Source organism: Abrus precatorius, unplaced genomic scaffold (genome assembly GCF_003935025.1).
Source record: "Abrus precatorius isolate BTA unplaced genomic scaffold, Abrus_2018 Scaffold8, whole genome shotgun sequence".
Lineage (NCBI taxonomy): Eukaryota > Viridiplantae > Streptophyta > Magnoliopsida > Fabales > Fabaceae > Abrus > Abrus precatorius.
The window spans coordinates 33457084-33473425 of record NW_020874428.1 but is presented as its reverse complement, the minus strand read 5'-3'; the positions used below and the strand labels follow the sequence as shown (position 1 = coordinate 33473425).

At 32.6% G+C, this 16342-nt stretch overlaps 3 protein-coding genes across 5 annotated transcripts; 1 reads left to right on the top strand and 2 right to left on the bottom strand.

Annotated features, from left to right (window-relative positions):
• Window positions 1-293: 293 nt before the first annotated feature.
• Window positions 294-3829, bottom strand: LOC113874757. The gene is made up of 9 exons (XM_027512972.1): window positions 3765-3829; window positions 3277-3415; window positions 3086-3172; window positions 2457-2584; window positions 1374-1470; window positions 1189-1266; window positions 879-1104; window positions 529-752; window positions 294-410 (listed from the first exon to the last, which is right to left on the bottom strand). Exons 1-9 carry the CDS (start codon window positions 3827-3829, stop codon window positions 387-389), a joined length of 1068 nt encoding a protein of 355 aa, XP_027368773.1. The 3' UTR covers window positions 294-386.
• A 1267-nt stretch (window positions 3830-5096) lies between these two features.
• LOC113847785 lies at window positions 5097-10093 on the bottom strand. 2 transcript variants are annotated; one of them, XM_027477063.1, is made up of 9 exons: window positions 10045-10093; window positions 9497-9654; window positions 9160-9246; window positions 8586-8713; window positions 7538-7634; window positions 7351-7428; window positions 7032-7257; window positions 6633-6856; window positions 5097-6472 (listed from the first exon to the last, which is right to left on the bottom strand). In XM_027477063.1, exons 2-9 carry the CDS (start codon window positions 9596-9598, stop codon window positions 6449-6451), a joined length of 966 nt encoding a protein of 321 aa, XP_027332864.1. In that variant the 5' UTR covers window positions 9599-9654; window positions 10045-10093; the 3' UTR covers window positions 5097-6448. The 2 variants fall into 2 exon arrangements, with proteins under 2 accessions (XP_027332864.1, XP_027332866.1); XM_027477065.1 differs by lacking the exon at window positions 10045-10093 and adding an exon at window positions 9860-10018.
• Window positions 10094-11457: 1364 nt separating this feature from the next.
• LOC113874939 (tRNA (adenine(37)-N6)-methyltransferase) lies at window positions 11458-15265 on the top strand. Of its 2 annotated transcripts, XM_027513250.1 has the most exons (9): window positions 11458-11602; window positions 11682-11803; window positions 11873-11979; window positions 12062-12257; window positions 12370-12462; window positions 13034-13093; window positions 13231-13305; window positions 13680-13760; window positions 14894-15265. In XM_027513250.1, exons 1-9 carry the CDS (start codon window positions 11521-11523, stop codon window positions 15263-15265), a joined length of 1188 nt encoding a protein of 395 aa, XP_027369051.1. In that variant the 5' UTR covers window positions 11458-11520. The 2 variants fall into 2 exon arrangements, with proteins under 2 accessions (XP_027369051.1, XP_027369052.1); XM_027513251.1 differs by lacking the exon at window positions 14894-15265 and having other exon boundaries at window positions 13680-13772.
• The last annotated feature ends 1077 nt before the right edge of the window (window positions 15266-16342 follow it).

The window sequence follows — 16342 nt, the reverse complement described above, 5'->3', positions numbered from 1 at the left end:
ACAAAACCCAAAGTTACATGACACAGACATTAGAACTTCTAAACTATTGAAAAAAAATGGTACTGAGTTATCACTGTGGGAAAAAAAATCCATCAACTTTTTTTAACAGATTAATTAAAAACAACAAATCAATTTGTGCCATAGTCATTGCGTTATGTATCTGTCACTGCTGCTAGAAAATGTCATACGGAAAAGTGTTAGCAGCACACTTTTGAACATATTTTCAACACACTTCTTGGTTTTACTTTCTAAAACTATACCAACTACAGAGTATGTTAAAAAATATGTTCAAAAGAGTATGTTGCTAGGGTTTTCCATGTCATATATAATAAAGACATGAAGGACTTGTTTTAGCTGCTTGCCAATCTGAAACCAGTTGGTCTGCATCACCTTGGCCTAACAACAACGTGCTGTAAAGATAAAAATAAGGAAATTAAGGAGGTTAGTCATATGGAGAAACGCATGCCATGACAATAAATGTCATCCAAGGAAGAGGGTACAGCTGCCATGCAAATTTTAAGTTTGTACCTTAATTTGTGTCCTATTATATGTATAGGTGACATGTACTAGCCCATCACTAGCTTGTATAACAGCAGGATAAGAGAATTCCATTCCCATGGTATCCTCCAATGTAAGTGCTTCATGCCAGGAATCACCGTCATCCTCGGAGAGGGAAAGTTTAAGCACACCCCTTGAAATTGTATTATAAGCAAGCAATAAACGGCCATCTTTCAGCTTAACCCCATCAATGCCTAATACAACAAAACAGATTTGTCAAATAATCCACAATCAACTTTGTTCTTGCAAGTCCAATTAAATACAAGCATGATAACTGCAAGGAAATAATGTAAACAACATAAACAGTTTGGACAATTAACCTGAGTTTGGGTTGGGAAGTGGTGTTGGCTTTGCATATGCCCAAGTTTTGCCACCATCAAAGGATTCTGACATATAAACTCTACTGAGGCCAGTAAAGGATCGAAGCAAAAACCGTAGTGTCCCCTTTGCTGTTTGGTATGGTACTGGCTGAATCACACCAAGAGACTTATTCTCAACGTAAATTGGGCCATACTTTCTCCATGTCTTGCCAGAATCTGTTGTAACCTGTTATCATGCCACAAGCTACAGCAGTTATCCATCTGATCAAGTCAATTGTTTGACTAAGATAAGATTAGTTCTATTACAAACCTCTGCCCATGCTCCCCAAGAGTTCCAGCTTTCAACAGAAGATCCACAAAGCAAGTCACCATTATCCAGCAAGAGAGGCTGAAAAAACAGTAACTGAATTAGGTAATAAGAAGATAATTTTTTCTTTACTATGAATTCCAAACTTCAAGCTCAGACCAAATACAATTCACTGGTTTTTGTTTCACCTTATTCTTTATAGGTCCTAGTACACCAGGAAGAAGTTGTTCTCTTTCTGTCCAGGTAACTCCTTTATCATATGAGCGTTTCATGAATCCACTCCATCTGAAAGTAAATAAGCTAATTATTCACTTATTTTTCAAATTAAATAGTCTCATACATTTTAGTATGATGACTGCCATGACTGATTACGATTAAAATCTTAATTCAATATAAAGATATTTCTGGTTTCTCAAGTACAATCATTATAATTAAATAATTGAAAAATAAGCATTTTCAAAAGAAATTTGTGCTATATCTGTTACTGGAAAGATTAACCCCAATTGAAAGCTACCTAGATTTTACTAAATAATAATACTGAGTACCTAAACATGGATCTCAGTTAATGGATTCTCACAATTGGGACTGTCGATGTTCCATATAGTATGGTGCTATCTCTAGCTGAACCCAACTTCATGTTACTCCAGGGATTCCACTTTAGGTATTGCAATGCGAATTTCTATTCACTTTCATTGTTCGAATGGTATAACTTTGAGATTCATAACCATAAAATATACAAAAGAACTCATGCAAACTACAAAAAAAGTTGATGTGATTGGGAATCGCGGTCCTGTCAGTCCATGTGTTATCTCTAAGTATGAATCTAGAAGCACAATACTTCATGTAGGATGCTGCAGAATAATGAAATAGATGAAGAATGGTCTTATAATTGCAAACAATAATGGATCAACCCCTCTATGAAGGAAGAGTATTTTAAGGAAGTTGAGGATCACCAACCATCTCCCAATGTGCAGGTCATAGGTGCAATAGGAAGCAACAATATTTTGAGAAAAAAGAACAACATCATTTACGGTGTATAAAGCAATTATTCCCTCAGGCTATCTTTTTTTCCAAAGAAGGGGTGATGTAATGATAATTGTTTATTTCCTTCAAAATGTCATGCTACTCAGCAATACTAGGTTCAATTTGATTCCCAGCTGCTTCAATTAAAAGAATCTTACTACCATATGAAAGGGAATGGCAGAAACCACAGGTTGCACAGCATATACAAACTACACACAAAAGAAGATTGTAAGTTTTTGAAGCTTTACTTTTGAACATCTAGGCCTATTCTGTAGAACAGCAGTAACTCATTTGATGGAAGTTTGAACAGTGCAGGATTCCACATAGGAACATTTGGTTCTTCATCAGCTATTACAGGTGAGTGCCATCTGCCATTCTGCCAACCAAATTTGCATTCACAAAGTAAAAATAGCAGTCAAAACTTTAGAGCTAAGTGACATCCCCATTCCCCTCCTTCCAAAGATAGGAACAGGAAACAATTGTAACACAAGAAGGATTACAAATTTGAAATCAAATTATTCACAATTCACGTGTCAGCCACTTTGGAAATTTATGTACTTTCAATGCTACATTTCCTTATGTATTTTGTAAATCAAGAACCAAAAAAAAAATTATTCAGTTCTACGTGGAGACGCATTTCCATTGAAGACAAACAAGCACAACCTCCTACTCCTAGCTCTAGGCAGATGAAGAAAGAAAACTAAGCCAGAAAAGTTCTGACAGTAGAATTTTAAAAGGACGAGATTTAGGTATCAAATTAGACATCAAAACCTCTCTGACTACATAAGTATGCCCAATCTCCTATGAAGAGAAAGATAGAAAGCGCGCACACACAACATATGTATGTATGTAATTTAACTAAATGTATCTTATCTACCTTATACGTCTGCAACCATATTTTTACATCAGGTGCCCCCTCTGATGTGCCCCCATAATAAGCAACCAAAAAATGACCATTCCCAACCTGGTGAAATCAAAATAGATATAATCTGATGCAACATTTGAAGACAAAAACCCAATGTTTATTTAAAACAATGAACAAACCAAAAATACTTTGTAATTTACGACCTCAACAATTGTAGAAGCATGACAACTGTTGAAGGGAGCTGATTTTGCAGGAAAAGTGAATTCCTCCACAACAGGCCCTGTTATGCAGCCGCTGTTTTTATTACCTAAACTATCTGCATCTGAATTTGTAGAGTTTAGCCTGCAGAAGTTTACAACTTGATTTAGCTAATTACTAGAAGATTGAAGAACAGTGAGACTGGAAAGGAGTTTAATTGCTTCTCATTTTAGTGACAGAAACCTATAATGTGATGCACCAAGGTTTGTGAATATGACCAGAAAGCATCAACAGAAAAAAAAATCATATATAGAACTATAAAGACACTATATAAACCATTGGGTAAAGAATATAGGAAGTGTGTAACATAGATTTAACCCAAAGATTAGTCTCAGTAACGTTGAAGTAAACATGAATCAAGGTTAATGTTATTTTAACATAGATACAGACGCGCCCTAAATACATAAATCAAAGAGGTAAGGCGTGTACATACCCAGAAAACGAGTAAGTTCTAAGAATGATAGTTGAGACTAAGAACGCCAAATGGACTAAGGACATGGTTCCACACTTCCTCCCACTGACAGCTGCAACAATAACATGGGAGGGAAATAACTCATGTTTAATTCAGTCCAAGTTGACCCAATATCTGCCCTCAAAATTTTCAAACGTCATCATCTGCCGTTCATTTTAATTTGATGTGCTTCATGGACAGCCATATATATATATATATATATATGCGCACCCAAGAAGCATGGATTAAACAATGCTATATATTCTATAATAATTTTTTTGTTTTTGTCTGTAATTTTCTCAGCCTGCATCTATTTGTGACAACTAGGCTCTACCTTTACATTATCTATTCTTTTTACTTTGACCTGAATCTACACGTCCAAACTAATTAAGGAGGTACTCATTCTTTTCATGCATATTAAAGAGTAAAGAAACATACTATGTTTAATATTACCATCGATGCGAAACCGACAAGATTCCAATGCGTTTTTTCAAAATAGCTTTCTTTGAATAAATGTCTAGTGACATTAGAAAAAATCTAATACAAACAGACTTTAACTGATTATTATTATTATTTTCTTCATTTTTAGTGTATATTTGCATTTGTTTATCTCCAATTTCTTTGTAATTGTTTTCAAAAAATCAACATAAAATTTTCTAAAGATACACGTTGGAAGAGATTGTCGTATTGACTAATGAATAATTACCATATTTGGATGTGTTTTAATAATAGTTTTAGATTTGTAAATTAAAAATAGAACTAAATAGTCAGTAGTTATCGGAATATGTGAGAAGAACCGAAGTTCTAAATCACTATTTGTCTTTTGACATGTGAAAGAAATTGAGATATATATCACACAATCCGCAAATTAGAATTAAAATTAGAGTATCATACAAACTTACACCGGAGGAGGATTGGTGTTGGGGGCCTTAAAGTTCATATAAAAGTTCAAACAGATATCAGTACAAAACCCAAAAAAAAAAAAAGGTTCCGACGTAGATGAAAATATTTTAGGAGCTAAGAGGAAAATTTTTTGTTTGGTCTGAAACTATGGAGGTCTCAACCGTTGAACGGTATAGTCTCAAACCAGGCAAAAATTTGTTGTCAGGAGAAGATTCCGTCAAAACTTGTTTGATGGATCATGTTTTAGGGGCAGTATGGTTTAAAAATATCTATTATTAAGTTAGCCTTCTCGTTATTATTTTGATTCTAAACCTCTTACAAAGTTATAAACTACTTGCGAAATTTTCTCAGCATTTTTTTTCTTGCCTTTAATTGTTTTAGATTTTCTGTTTTTTCCTATATTTTCTTACTAGCAAGTATAAATGCATATTTGAATTAGTTAATTTTTTAAATCTGAGAACTCAATCAAACATGAATATAAACTATCAAGTATTGATTCAAGTAAAATAAGTTGAAAGTATTATTTTAGCAAATATAATTAAACATCACTTGTAAGAAGGGGTCAATCAAACATCTATGTTAACATGTAATTGGGCATGCTCTAATAAAAAAGGAAGAAGCTTGGACTGTTCAATAATAGAATTTTGAATTAAATAGAAATTCATGCATAAGAAAATATTTTTTCAGTGTGTAATCATATCCCAAAAGATTAACCTCTCATTTAATAGGAAAATGAATATTCTTAGAAACAAAGAGAGAAAAAAAATTGTACTTCAACTTCCGGGAAAAAAATTGAGAGGCAATATATTTAATTTTTCTCTCTACATATTTCTTATGTCTCAACAAGACGCATATGTTATTTTCTCTTCCATTTTATTGAGGTTCTCTTGTATTTGTTTTATTATTTAACTTCTCATTTTTATACTATGAATCTTTGAAACTGTTTTTTTTTTTTTTTAAGTTAACCGTAAGTCGTCAAAAAGGTGTTGTGTAGTTATATTTTCTTTTCACTCAAGCGTCCAAGGCCAGATCACCCATTTGTATAGTTTTGGATTCACATCAAATTCTCTCAAACAATTTATTTTAACGTTATAAATCATAACTTCCATATTAAAACATGATTTAATGTAATTCTTGTTACTCTTCCAACATGTACTTAGTTCAAGTAACACTGCTAAGTAAAACTAAATGTTAGGATTTGAGTTTTCAAAAAATGGACTTCAAGAAATGACTCAACTTATACTGTTCAAAAAATCCTAGTGTTCTTATTTAAATAAAGAACTGTAAAATGGTTGAGAATAAAACTTTACACTTGCAAATTGCAAATACCTCCACGTCTAAAGCTATCTCTTGAAACCTCTATTGTTCAGGTAAGGCATCTATTTTTCTTCCATTTGAAATATCATAAAAAAATATAAAATAAAAGCGGAAGGTGTGAAGCATATGCGTTTAGCAAATAGATGTAGAATCTGATTGTTTGCATACTATTTTAAGGGGGAAAAAACTTCTTTAATGAAAAAAAACCTGTCTCAGTTTTTAAAATAGAAAGTTTTTAAAATGAAAATCTAAAACAAATATGAAATATCTAACTGCAACCAAATATGCAAAATTGGAAATTACAAGTTTGTAATAAACAAAGAGTACCAATGCTTTTAGTCTTGCTCATGCGCTTACAACTATTGATAATTGAAAAGACCATATGATCAGAGCATTACAGGATCAGTTGTTTCTGCTTATTTGAAATTGAAACCAATTACTCCACATCACATTGGCCGAAGAACGACATGCTGCCAAAATAAATTAAAAAAAGAAAAGAAGGATAAGGGATTAATATTATCTAGAAATGCATGAAATGAATTGCAGATTAATTCATGAAAAGAAACTATCCTCAAATAACTGAAACCTACAATTTAAAGGCATCTACCATATAAAAATTTCAGCTTGTACCTTAATTTGTGTCCTATTATATGTATAGGTGATATGGATTCGCCCATCACTAGCTTGGATAACAGCGGGATATGAGAACTCCATTCCCAATGTATCCTCCAATGTAAGAGCCTCATGCCAGGAATCGCCATCATCCTTAGAGAGTGCCACTTTAAGCACACCCCTTGATAAAGTATTATAAGCAAGCAATAACCGCCCATCACTAAGCTTAACCCCATCAAGACCTAGTAAGCAAGAACAGACATGCAGATGCACCATTAATACACAAAATAGTTAAGTAGCAAGCATTGAAAAAGGGATGCTTAGGGTGTAGTTAAAACTTGGTGCCCAGTTCAGCTAAAAACACTTGTTATACTTGTGCAGTAAAAATTTGCAAGCAATATAGCTTGTTAAATTCACCTGAATTTGGGTTAGGGAGCTGAGTAGGTTTTGCATATCCCCAAGTCTTGCCCCCATCAGATGATTCTGACATACATACTCTACCAATGCCATCAAAGGATCGTAATAAAACACGTAGTTTTCCATCTGCAGTCTGATAAGGTACTGGTTGAATCACACTCAGAGGTTCATTTTCAATATAAATTGGGCCATATTTGCTCCACGACCTGCCAATATCTGCTGTTACCTATTGCACACAAGAAGTAATAAATGTTAGCCAGCTTACATTTCTAAGCATTAGTGAAACAAACCACTCAACTAGGATGAGCTCTGTTAAAACCTCAACCCAAGCTCCCCAGGAATTCCAGCTTTCAACAGATGATCCACAAAGTAAATTACCGTTCTCTAGCAGTATGGGCTGAGAAAAAGTAATCAAATTCAGAACTGGTGAAGAATAAATTTTATACAGCTATAAATTCCAAACCTCTTGCCATAGATAAAATGCAATGAAATAGATTCTGTTGTACCTTATTCTTTATAGGTCCTAATATACCAGGAGGAAGTTGTTCTCTTCCTGTCCAAGTAACACCTTTATCAAATGAGCGTTTCACGAATCCACTCCACCTGAAATATATAGACCCATTTTGCTCATATGAAAGGGAAACAAATAATTACCTAAAGTCCTATATGGTGAACCTGGGGAGGGAGTGATCACTTGCTGAGATAAACAACTTCATTCAAGACAAAGTCCTCATTCAAACTTTTCCAATGGGGAAGCACTACAACTCACTAAGAGGTTAGAAGAGTGTGTTTTGATATATAACTTATTTAAGCACTTATTTGAAATTTATTAGAATAAGCTGGAAACAACTTATTTTGCGAATGATATACCAATATTGAAGAAGCTGAAAATAACTTATGAGTGTGTATGCTTTTTCAAATAAGCTTTGAGTCAATACGTTTTTCCAATATATTATTTCTCATGAAAACAGTTCCATACGAATTAACAATTTTAATCTCTTTACCAATTGGGAATGATTTAGCTATAAATATTAACTTTCATGCCTTTCTGTTTCTAGTATTCAATGAATATATCATACTAACTGCCTAGTTACCTGGATTTTCCTAAGCAGAAGCAATATGGTTAAAGCATGAATTGGCATTGCCATATTAGCACATTAAAATATGTGTTAATACACAGCATAGTTTTATTTGGATCCAAAGCCAGTACCATCAATGAATTCCAGTTAGGGTGATAAAATGATTCATGAGGCTTACTAAACTGATTCATGATTCAGAAATGTGTTCATGACATATCCAATATCGATATAATATTCGGAAGGAAAGGTCCAAGGAAAAAATTACAATGGAAAATCCCAAATACACGTTTAGGTCTATAATGCAATGCAATGTAGTGAAATTGAAGCGGAAAAGTTTCATACTTGAGTGCCAATGTGAACTATGGACCGAGAAATCTAGCTGTTTCAACAACTACCATATATGAAAGCATTGCAACAATGAATGACTGCACAAGAGAAAAATAGATGTAAAACTACAAATAATTATAAACTTTACTTCTGAACATCTTGGCCTATCTTGTAGAACAGAAGTAGAACATCTGATGGAAGTTTGAACAGTACAGGGTTCCACATTGGAACATTTGGTTGTTCATCAGCAATTACAGGTGGCTGCCATATTCCATTCTGTCAACCAAAATTGTGTTTAGACAGTTAATGCAGCATTCAAACTTCCGGAGCTTGGTACTCTCCTCCTACAGATGTCTAATTTTAGAGCATAGATAGTGCAGAAATAAATATTTTATGACAAACAGATTCGAAATCAAAATTTCTCTCCACTTTTTTCAGCCACATTTGTAAAACTACTTAATAGCTAGCCTACATTACAACATGCACTTGTATGAATTGATTTTAGCTGCACTGTAGAGTAAAATTATTTCAATAGTTGACCAGCCAGATAAACCTAAACTCCCCAAGTCATGCTGCTAGCCACACAAAATGTATAAGATAGCAAGAATAGAATATTCTAAAGCTCAGTTTCCTAAGTCAGACACCAAAATTAGTATCATACTATAACTGTGAGAGAATGCCTAGTTTCTTATGAATTGAAAGAGGGATACAGATATATTTACTTTGTAAGTCTGCAACCATATTTTGACATCAGCTGCCCCCTCGAATGTGCCCCCAAAATAGGCAACCAAAAAATGATCATTATCAACCTGCAGAAATCAAACAGCATAGTATTGAGTTCATTTGACCAAAAAAAAAAATCTAAATCATCTTTCTTGATGGGCAAGGTTTTTGTTTTGAATTGGTTAACTTCTATTGAAAAAAAATGAGTATTTATTTCATTGTAAATACAACAGAGTAAATGGTATCTTTTGCAATAAAATTTATCCACTTTTAGATTCTTAAATTCAGCCTAAAGATGGAGGTTAATAAAATCATTTTATTTTTAATTTTCATGACCTCAACAATGGTAGAAGCATGACAACTCTTGAAGGGAGCTGATCTTGCATTAAAAGTGAACTCTTCCACCAGTGGACCCTCAATTGAACAATTGTTCGCCATGCCTAAACTTTGAACCTCCGAGGTTGCTGTGTTTCTACAGCGCTCGGAACAATCTCCTGCAAAATTTTGCTTCTAGTTTTAAGTCATGCCTGTTTTAGTAGCGGAAAATGGAAACGTGAAAAAATTACATAAGGAATGTGGGATAGAAATGTTTCGATTTGTAATTTGTAATCATTGTTGATTGATGGGAAGTCCAAAATCACCCTCAACTCACTTTCCTACAAATAAAAATTCTGGAGTGAAGTGTAAATGAGGTTTTACAGTGTCAGAATGCATCAACTTCAAAGGTTGTGCAGTTAATGGAAGCGGAGAAAATAAAGGAAAGAAAGAGAATGAAGTGGCGAAAAGAGAAACATGAGAGAGAGAGAGAGGGAAGGAGTGTAGTTGATTTGCAATGCGAATATAATGGAAACCAAAAAGAGTGTGAATGAATCTGATAGTGATACCTTCAGACAGATGCGATCATGGAGGTTGGATCTCCGGTTGAACTTGAAGACACACAATTCTCAAATACTGAAGTTGACCATCCAATGTCCAAAAGCATTAGTTTCCAGTGTTACACACCCAACGGTTGAGCTGGATTTTCAATTCTTTATTTTTCTCCTTATCAAATGTTAACCAATGAACAAATATAAAAATACTAGGCTGCTTCCCATGCGTTCCTCGGATTACATGATACATTAAGAGAACTTTCAAAATTTTAATTTTATAACATTATTTATTGTTATTTTTTTATTTTTTATTTAACTAAAAATTATGTTATTGATGTTTTTGGTGATGACATAAGAATTTAGAGTAGAATTTTAATTATATTAATTAAAAACTATATAAATAAATATATAAACAAAATAAAAATTTATTTATATTTATACACATGTGTAGATGGTATTAATGTTCTATATGTGTATACATATCATAATAGTTTTAAATGTGTTAAATATTGTATTTTTATACACAAAAATAATTTTTTAATATTTTAAATATTACTAAACATGTGGTAGATCTTTTCTTTTTTTTCGCTAATTAAACATGTAGTAGATTATCTAGTAAGAATTGTTTTAGTTTAATTTATATGGTGCATGAGTTCAAATGCTAACTTAATAAATTATATTAATAACTACACAAAGAAATATTTTATACAAAATATAATTTTTATCAAATTAAATTTTTAATTATAATTATATATTATATATTAAAAATTGTCAAAATTAAATTATTATAACAATATAATCATATTATTATCATTTATATTTATTTGATATATATATTATGTTAATTTTAACATACATAAAAAAATTATCAAATAATTTTATAAAATATACTTAATATAAGCTTTAACAAAGCAGGTAAATTTTAAATAAGATTTCTCAATAAATAAAGTTATATAATATAATCATTTATAAAACTTATGTTGATACATTTAATTTATTTTGAATAAAAATTATGGTTAAAAATCAATTATTTTTTAATTAAAAATGTTTCTTGAATCAGTAGAAAGAAAAAATTATTGTTTTTTCTTGGTGTAATTAAGATATATTTTTGATTATATTTATAAAAAAATATTTACAATATTACGTATGATATTAATTTTTAATGATTCAAATACATAATTAAAATAATTATAGACACAATATGGGTATAAAATTTAGATATTTTAGTATTATTTTTAACTTGAATTAAATTTTTATTTTGATTAAAAATGATTCTTAATTTAATCCCAAGTTAAAAAGGTAAAAGTTTATCTTGAACAAAAGAAGATATTTGAAAAAATAAACAGAAGTTTTGTCCAAAAATATTCGTTTTAAGGCCTTGTCCAACCCGCTCTGAGTAGTCCACAAATATAACGATGTAGGAGTGATTGAGAAGTGGGTCGTTGGAACTGAAGTGTAAGATTCAGCAGAAGCTGCTCGAGTGTTTGAGTGATGCGATTGCGCGGTAGCATTTCAGAAACAAAATGGTTGACACTGAGCATAACCATGACATTCACAGCCATTTCCATCTCTGGTATATGCTAAGCCCCATTCCATCAATTTTAAACTGTTATAATCGCTCATACTTATATTTCTCTTTTTGGCAATGGTAGCGTACCTATTGAAGAGAAAGTTGAATTCTCTCAACTCCAAGATCAAAGAGCTTGAGGCTTCTCTCAAGTCTTCCTCTGACAAATGCGCCTCTGAGAGACAGGGCCGAATTAGGGCCCAACAGGTTCCATTCTTCAACAACACTTCTCCATTTACTTCATTTATGAATTTCTAATTCTTTGGCTGATTTTAGGCCTTGAGAAAAGAACTAACGCACTCGCAACCTAAATCTGAAAACCTAAACCTCACTTGTTATCCCATGACCTCCATTGGTGTTGTTCACTCATGCTTCTCTACTAGGTATATTGGATTCCTTCTCTGTTGAGAGCATATTACTCGCTGCTTTAATGGATAATGAACCTTTGCTTCACATTTAGTGCAGGAATGGAACGCCAAGGCAACCGTTGCTTGTACCGCTTGCAAGGGCTTGTTTGGTTTTTAATACAGCTCGTGTTCCACCGGCATCTTTAGAGGGTCTAGGGGAATATTCTCATTGCTGGATTTTGTATGTGTTTCATTTGAATACCGATCTTGAGAAGCTGTGGAAGCATCCTTCTAAATCAGGGTTCAAAGCCAAGGTGTGTGCCTTTAGTGTAACTGATTAGCTAATAGCTTGTCTGTGTGGCATTTTCTTGCCTCAGTTTTGGTTTTCTAGAAGACAACTTTTCTTATGAACTGGTGGATGAATAGGTGAGGGTCCCAAGACTGAAAGGTGGGAGAATGGGAGTGTTTGCCACACGATCCCCGCACCGGCCATCCCCCATTGGACTCACAGTAGCAAAGGTAAGGATCCATATTGGCCTTGTGGGATGCTTCTGACATGCTTTTGCCAATCAAAATATTTTGTATCATTCTGTTGATTCATATTACTATGGTTTAATGCACATTGTTCAATTTTGGAGACTGGTAAACCACAATGACCTTCATGTCTCCGGAATATCACAGTATCCTTTATTATCCATAGATTTTATTGTTTTCTCTTGATGCTTCTGAATTGTCACAAGCCTGTGACAAATATATTCCTAAGACAAAATTTGGGATTTCAGGTCCTTGTACTAAAGATAGATTGCAACCCTGTTAGTTTTAAATTAGTGTTGGGATATTTTCACTTCTCTATAAAAAACAATAGTTTTATATTAATAAAAGGTGCTTTGTAAATAACTCCTCTCCTCCCTTCCCAAAAAAGTGTTTTTGCATCGCAGCTATGGAGTCACATTTATTAATTTTATATTTTTTTCGTGTTGTTTCTGTGTTCTTTTCCATCCAATTCCTAGAATTTCAATTTTAGTCTTCAAATAAATAAATGATGAACCCACTTTTGTGACTTTTATTTTGATCTAACTGTGAGCTATAGGTAGAAGCTGTACAGGGAAATATGATTTTGCTCTCTGGTGTGGATCTGGTTGATGGAACTGTAAGTCTCCATTGCCAATCCTTACTTATGCTAACTTTACTGGAATTATGTGCCACTTGTGTTGTTATTTATTTTATTATGAATTTTATGTGTTTCTGTGAATATGTAATCATGATGCTTCTGAATCTCAACAACAGCCAGTGCTTGATGTCAAGCCGTATCTAACGTATTGTGACAGCATCCGAGAAGCTACAGTGCCAAATTGGTTAATGGTAATGCTTCAGCTAGTATATATATATATATATATATATATATATATATATATTTTAATCTTTCTTAACAGATTTTATCAATTTGATTTTTCAATGTAGATTACTATAAGTAACTGCAAGCAATTGTTACCTGGATATTAAATTTAATCATCCCATGTGGGAAGAATGATATATAATCAACCATCATTACTTTTTACTTGTCACTGAAACTCTACTATTCTTGCATTCTGATTCTTTGGAAACTTTCAATTATGGTCCACGTCTAGAATCAGCAATGAAAAATATCCGAGTAGTATGATATTTTCTTACATCTCTTCTTAGAAGTTTAATAAATTATTATCTCATCCTAAGAAAAAAAAAATGTTTTTCTTCAGGAGGATAACTTACTTTCAGTAGCTTCTGTTAGCTTTTCGGAGGACTTCACTTCAGCACTTGAAAATTGCTGGATGATGGCAGTGAGTTTTTAACTACTCACTTGAAAGTTGAATGCATCATGTCAACCCTTCCCCCAAAACATAGAAACACTAAGATCAATTAGGAACATTAGCAAAGCAATCCCTTGACTGTTTTAATTTGATAACTTAGTTAATGGTAAAGATTACATTGAAAAGAAATGGTAATTAAGTGGCTCAACTGAAAAGGTTAGAAAATCAGGGAATGAAATGGCATAGCTTGAAATTATAGGGATTAAATTAAGCCTTGATTAACTGCGTATTTGAAATTTTTGTCAGTAACCATAATAGATTCACCCCTTTGGTTTTCAGTTTCACTGTGTAATTTAACCTTTCATATCTTTAAATAAAGAGGTGTATGACTCTGATCGTCATACCTCATGGAGCTTTTATTAATCTCAGTTTTTCTTAACCTTAATTATTCAGTACTGGTTTTATTTGCTTATATTTTAGTTGGTGTCATATTATATTTAAAAAGAATTGTTTTAGCTTCTTAACTAGGCTTACAAGATTTTTCTTAAAGCCTTACAAATGCTGAATGCAATTTTTGATATTTTACAGTCTGGTTTCTGCATTGCAATCTAAAAGGTCATGGGTTCAATTCCTAGAAACGGCTTCCCTTCTTGTGGGACGACTTTGTACATTTATCCTACCCAGATCCCTGTTGGTGAGAGCCTTGTGTACTGGGTCGCTTTTTTTCCTTATATTACAAAATGAATGAGAGGAAGACTTACAGAATTCCCAGTCCCACTCGTTGAGAGCCTCATGCACTAGATCGTTCTTTTAACCTCATATTACAAAATAAGTGAGCGGAAGCTAAAAGAATACCCTGGCCCTACTTAGAATAGGTGATCAAACGGAGGAAAGCCTGTTAATTAAATGTAGATTAAGACCAAAGTCATCTGAGTAAAACTACTAAAATTGATTTAGATCTAATTGGCCTCTTTGGAGAAATGGTTCTTAACAAAACCCAATTATGTCACTTGACTTATTAAGCTGAAACCAGTGGGAAAAGGCGTTGGTTGTTTTATATTGCATGATGAATATGAACACATGAATTTTTGTATTCTTTTTCCAATTTTCAATCTTCTCGTAATGCAAATCATAGGGATGATGATTCTCCCATACTGCTTCAGGAAAAGAAATCACTTTATGCATCGTCAAGTGAGTTCCAAAGCTTGATAAAGCAGGTCCTTTCATGGGATATTCGGTCATTGAGTCAACGGAATCGGCCTCATGACACTCTCCTGAAAAAAGACAACGGTGAACTATTGGGTAATACTTCTGATGTAGATGAGCGGCAAGATGAAACAACTTTACTCCATGAAAGAGAGCAGAACGCTTTAAATTCCAACGAAGTAATTTATCACCTGATTTTGGAGGGACTTAATGTCTCTTACAGAATTGATCACGATGGCAATGTCATTGTTGAAAACATATCAACTTCTGCTGTCTTGGATAATAAGCCTACCTGTAATTTCTTGACATGGAAAGACAATCTGCGATGATTTCTATTATCTTACGCGATTACTTTTTAAGACATTAATTTTAATTTCCTTTTCTACAAAATGCTTTTGATCTTTTAGAATTAACCCTGTTAAGGATGAAATGTACGCTTTGTGTTTGGTTTATTTTATTTTTGAATTTTTAATTAATGTTTCATTATAATTACGAAAATGTCGTCTTATCATTGTTATTTGTTTTCAAAATTTTGTGAAGGAATACGCAACGCTCCCCTCAAGTAATTGCGACTTGCTAGTTTAGCAATAGTATGCTGTTAGGTTAATTATTGGCATTTGAATGCAAATATTGGTTGGCCAAAAGAACAGAATGCAAATATTTAGAATAAGCGAATATGGGATGCTGTTTTGTTTGCTTGAGGTGTCGAAGTTGGAAAGTATAGCAAATAATAGAAATTATGTTGAATGTGTATGTTGGTTGGCTATGCCGATCCCTAAAGAAGCTTGAAGCAGTTGCATTTGAAACGATGTATGACGCAAGATATTCTAAAAATCGAGTAAAAAGATAGTGTTGTACATTAAATGAATATTTTAAACAATTTCTAGCATATTTTAATATTATATCTTCTTCTTTTTTGGCGATAATATATTTCCCTGATCATAGGAGTAGAATACAATTAAATAAAGATACAAGATTTTTGTTTTTGGTTAACAGTAACGATACAAGATTTAATGTTCAGTATGATTACATAAAGTTTTAGTCAAATTAATTTATTCAATTATAATAATTGTTAAAAGTAATAATGATATTGTACGTTGATGTTAATATTAAGTGACATATAATATGAAAATACAAACATTTTTAATATGAAAAATACTAATTGATATTTTACGAATGTTAATTAGAAAATTTAAAATAATTTCTATTTAAAAATATAATAAATTACTTTTCACACAATTTTAATATATTTGTAATAAATTTTATTTATTAATTTTTTAATCAACGTTAGTTAGTAAGATTCTTTTAATATAGCCAGGAATTTTAATGCCTTATCTAGAAGATGTCCAAAGAGACAACCCCGCCGCTGCGATTTCCCATGAATGGGAGACAAGACAAAGAACAGC

What these genes read in the sequence shown, in the direction of transcription:
- LOC113874757 (XM_027512972.1), bottom strand. Translation starts at nt 3,829, where the DNA reads ATGTCCTTAGTCCATTTGGCGTTCTTAGTCTCAACTATCATTCTTAGA. An exon ending in ATAGGCCTAGATGTTCAAAA is followed by an intron (nt 1,471 to 2,456) that starts GTAAAGCTTCAA and finishes ATTTACTTTCAG; the next exon opens with ATGGAGTGGATTCATGAAAC. An exon ending in TAGGACCTATAAAGAATAAG is followed by an intron (nt 1,267 to 1,373) that starts GTGAAACAAAAA and finishes CTGTTTTTTCAG; the next exon opens with CCTCTCTTGCTGGATAATGG.
- LOC113847785 (XM_027477063.1), bottom strand. Translation starts at nt 9,598, where the DNA reads ATGGCGAACAATTGTTCAATTGAGGGTCCACTGGTGGAAGAGTTCACT. An exon ending in TATGGTTGCAGACTTACAAA is followed by an intron (nt 8,714 to 9,159) that starts GTAAATATATCT and finishes TTTGGTTGACAG; the next exon opens with AATGGAATATGGCAGCCACC. An exon ending in ATAATAGGACACAAATTAAG is followed by an intron (nt 6,473 to 6,632) that starts GTACAAGCTGAA and finishes TTATTTTGGCAG; the next exon opens with CATGTCGTTCTTCGGCCAAT.
- LOC113874939 (XM_027513250.1), top strand. Translation starts at nt 11,521, where the DNA reads ATGCGATTGCGCGGTAGCATTTCAGAAACAAAATGGTTGACACTGAGC. An exon ending in GCCGAATTAGGGCCCAACAG is followed by an intron (nt 11,804 to 11,872) that starts GTTCCATTCTTC and finishes GGCTGATTTTAG; the next exon opens with GCCTTGAGAAAAGAACTAAC. An exon ending in CAGTGCCAAATTGGTTAATG is followed by an intron (nt 13,306 to 13,679) that starts GTAATGCTTCAG and finishes GTTTTTCTTCAG; the next exon opens with GAGGATAACTTACTTTCAGT.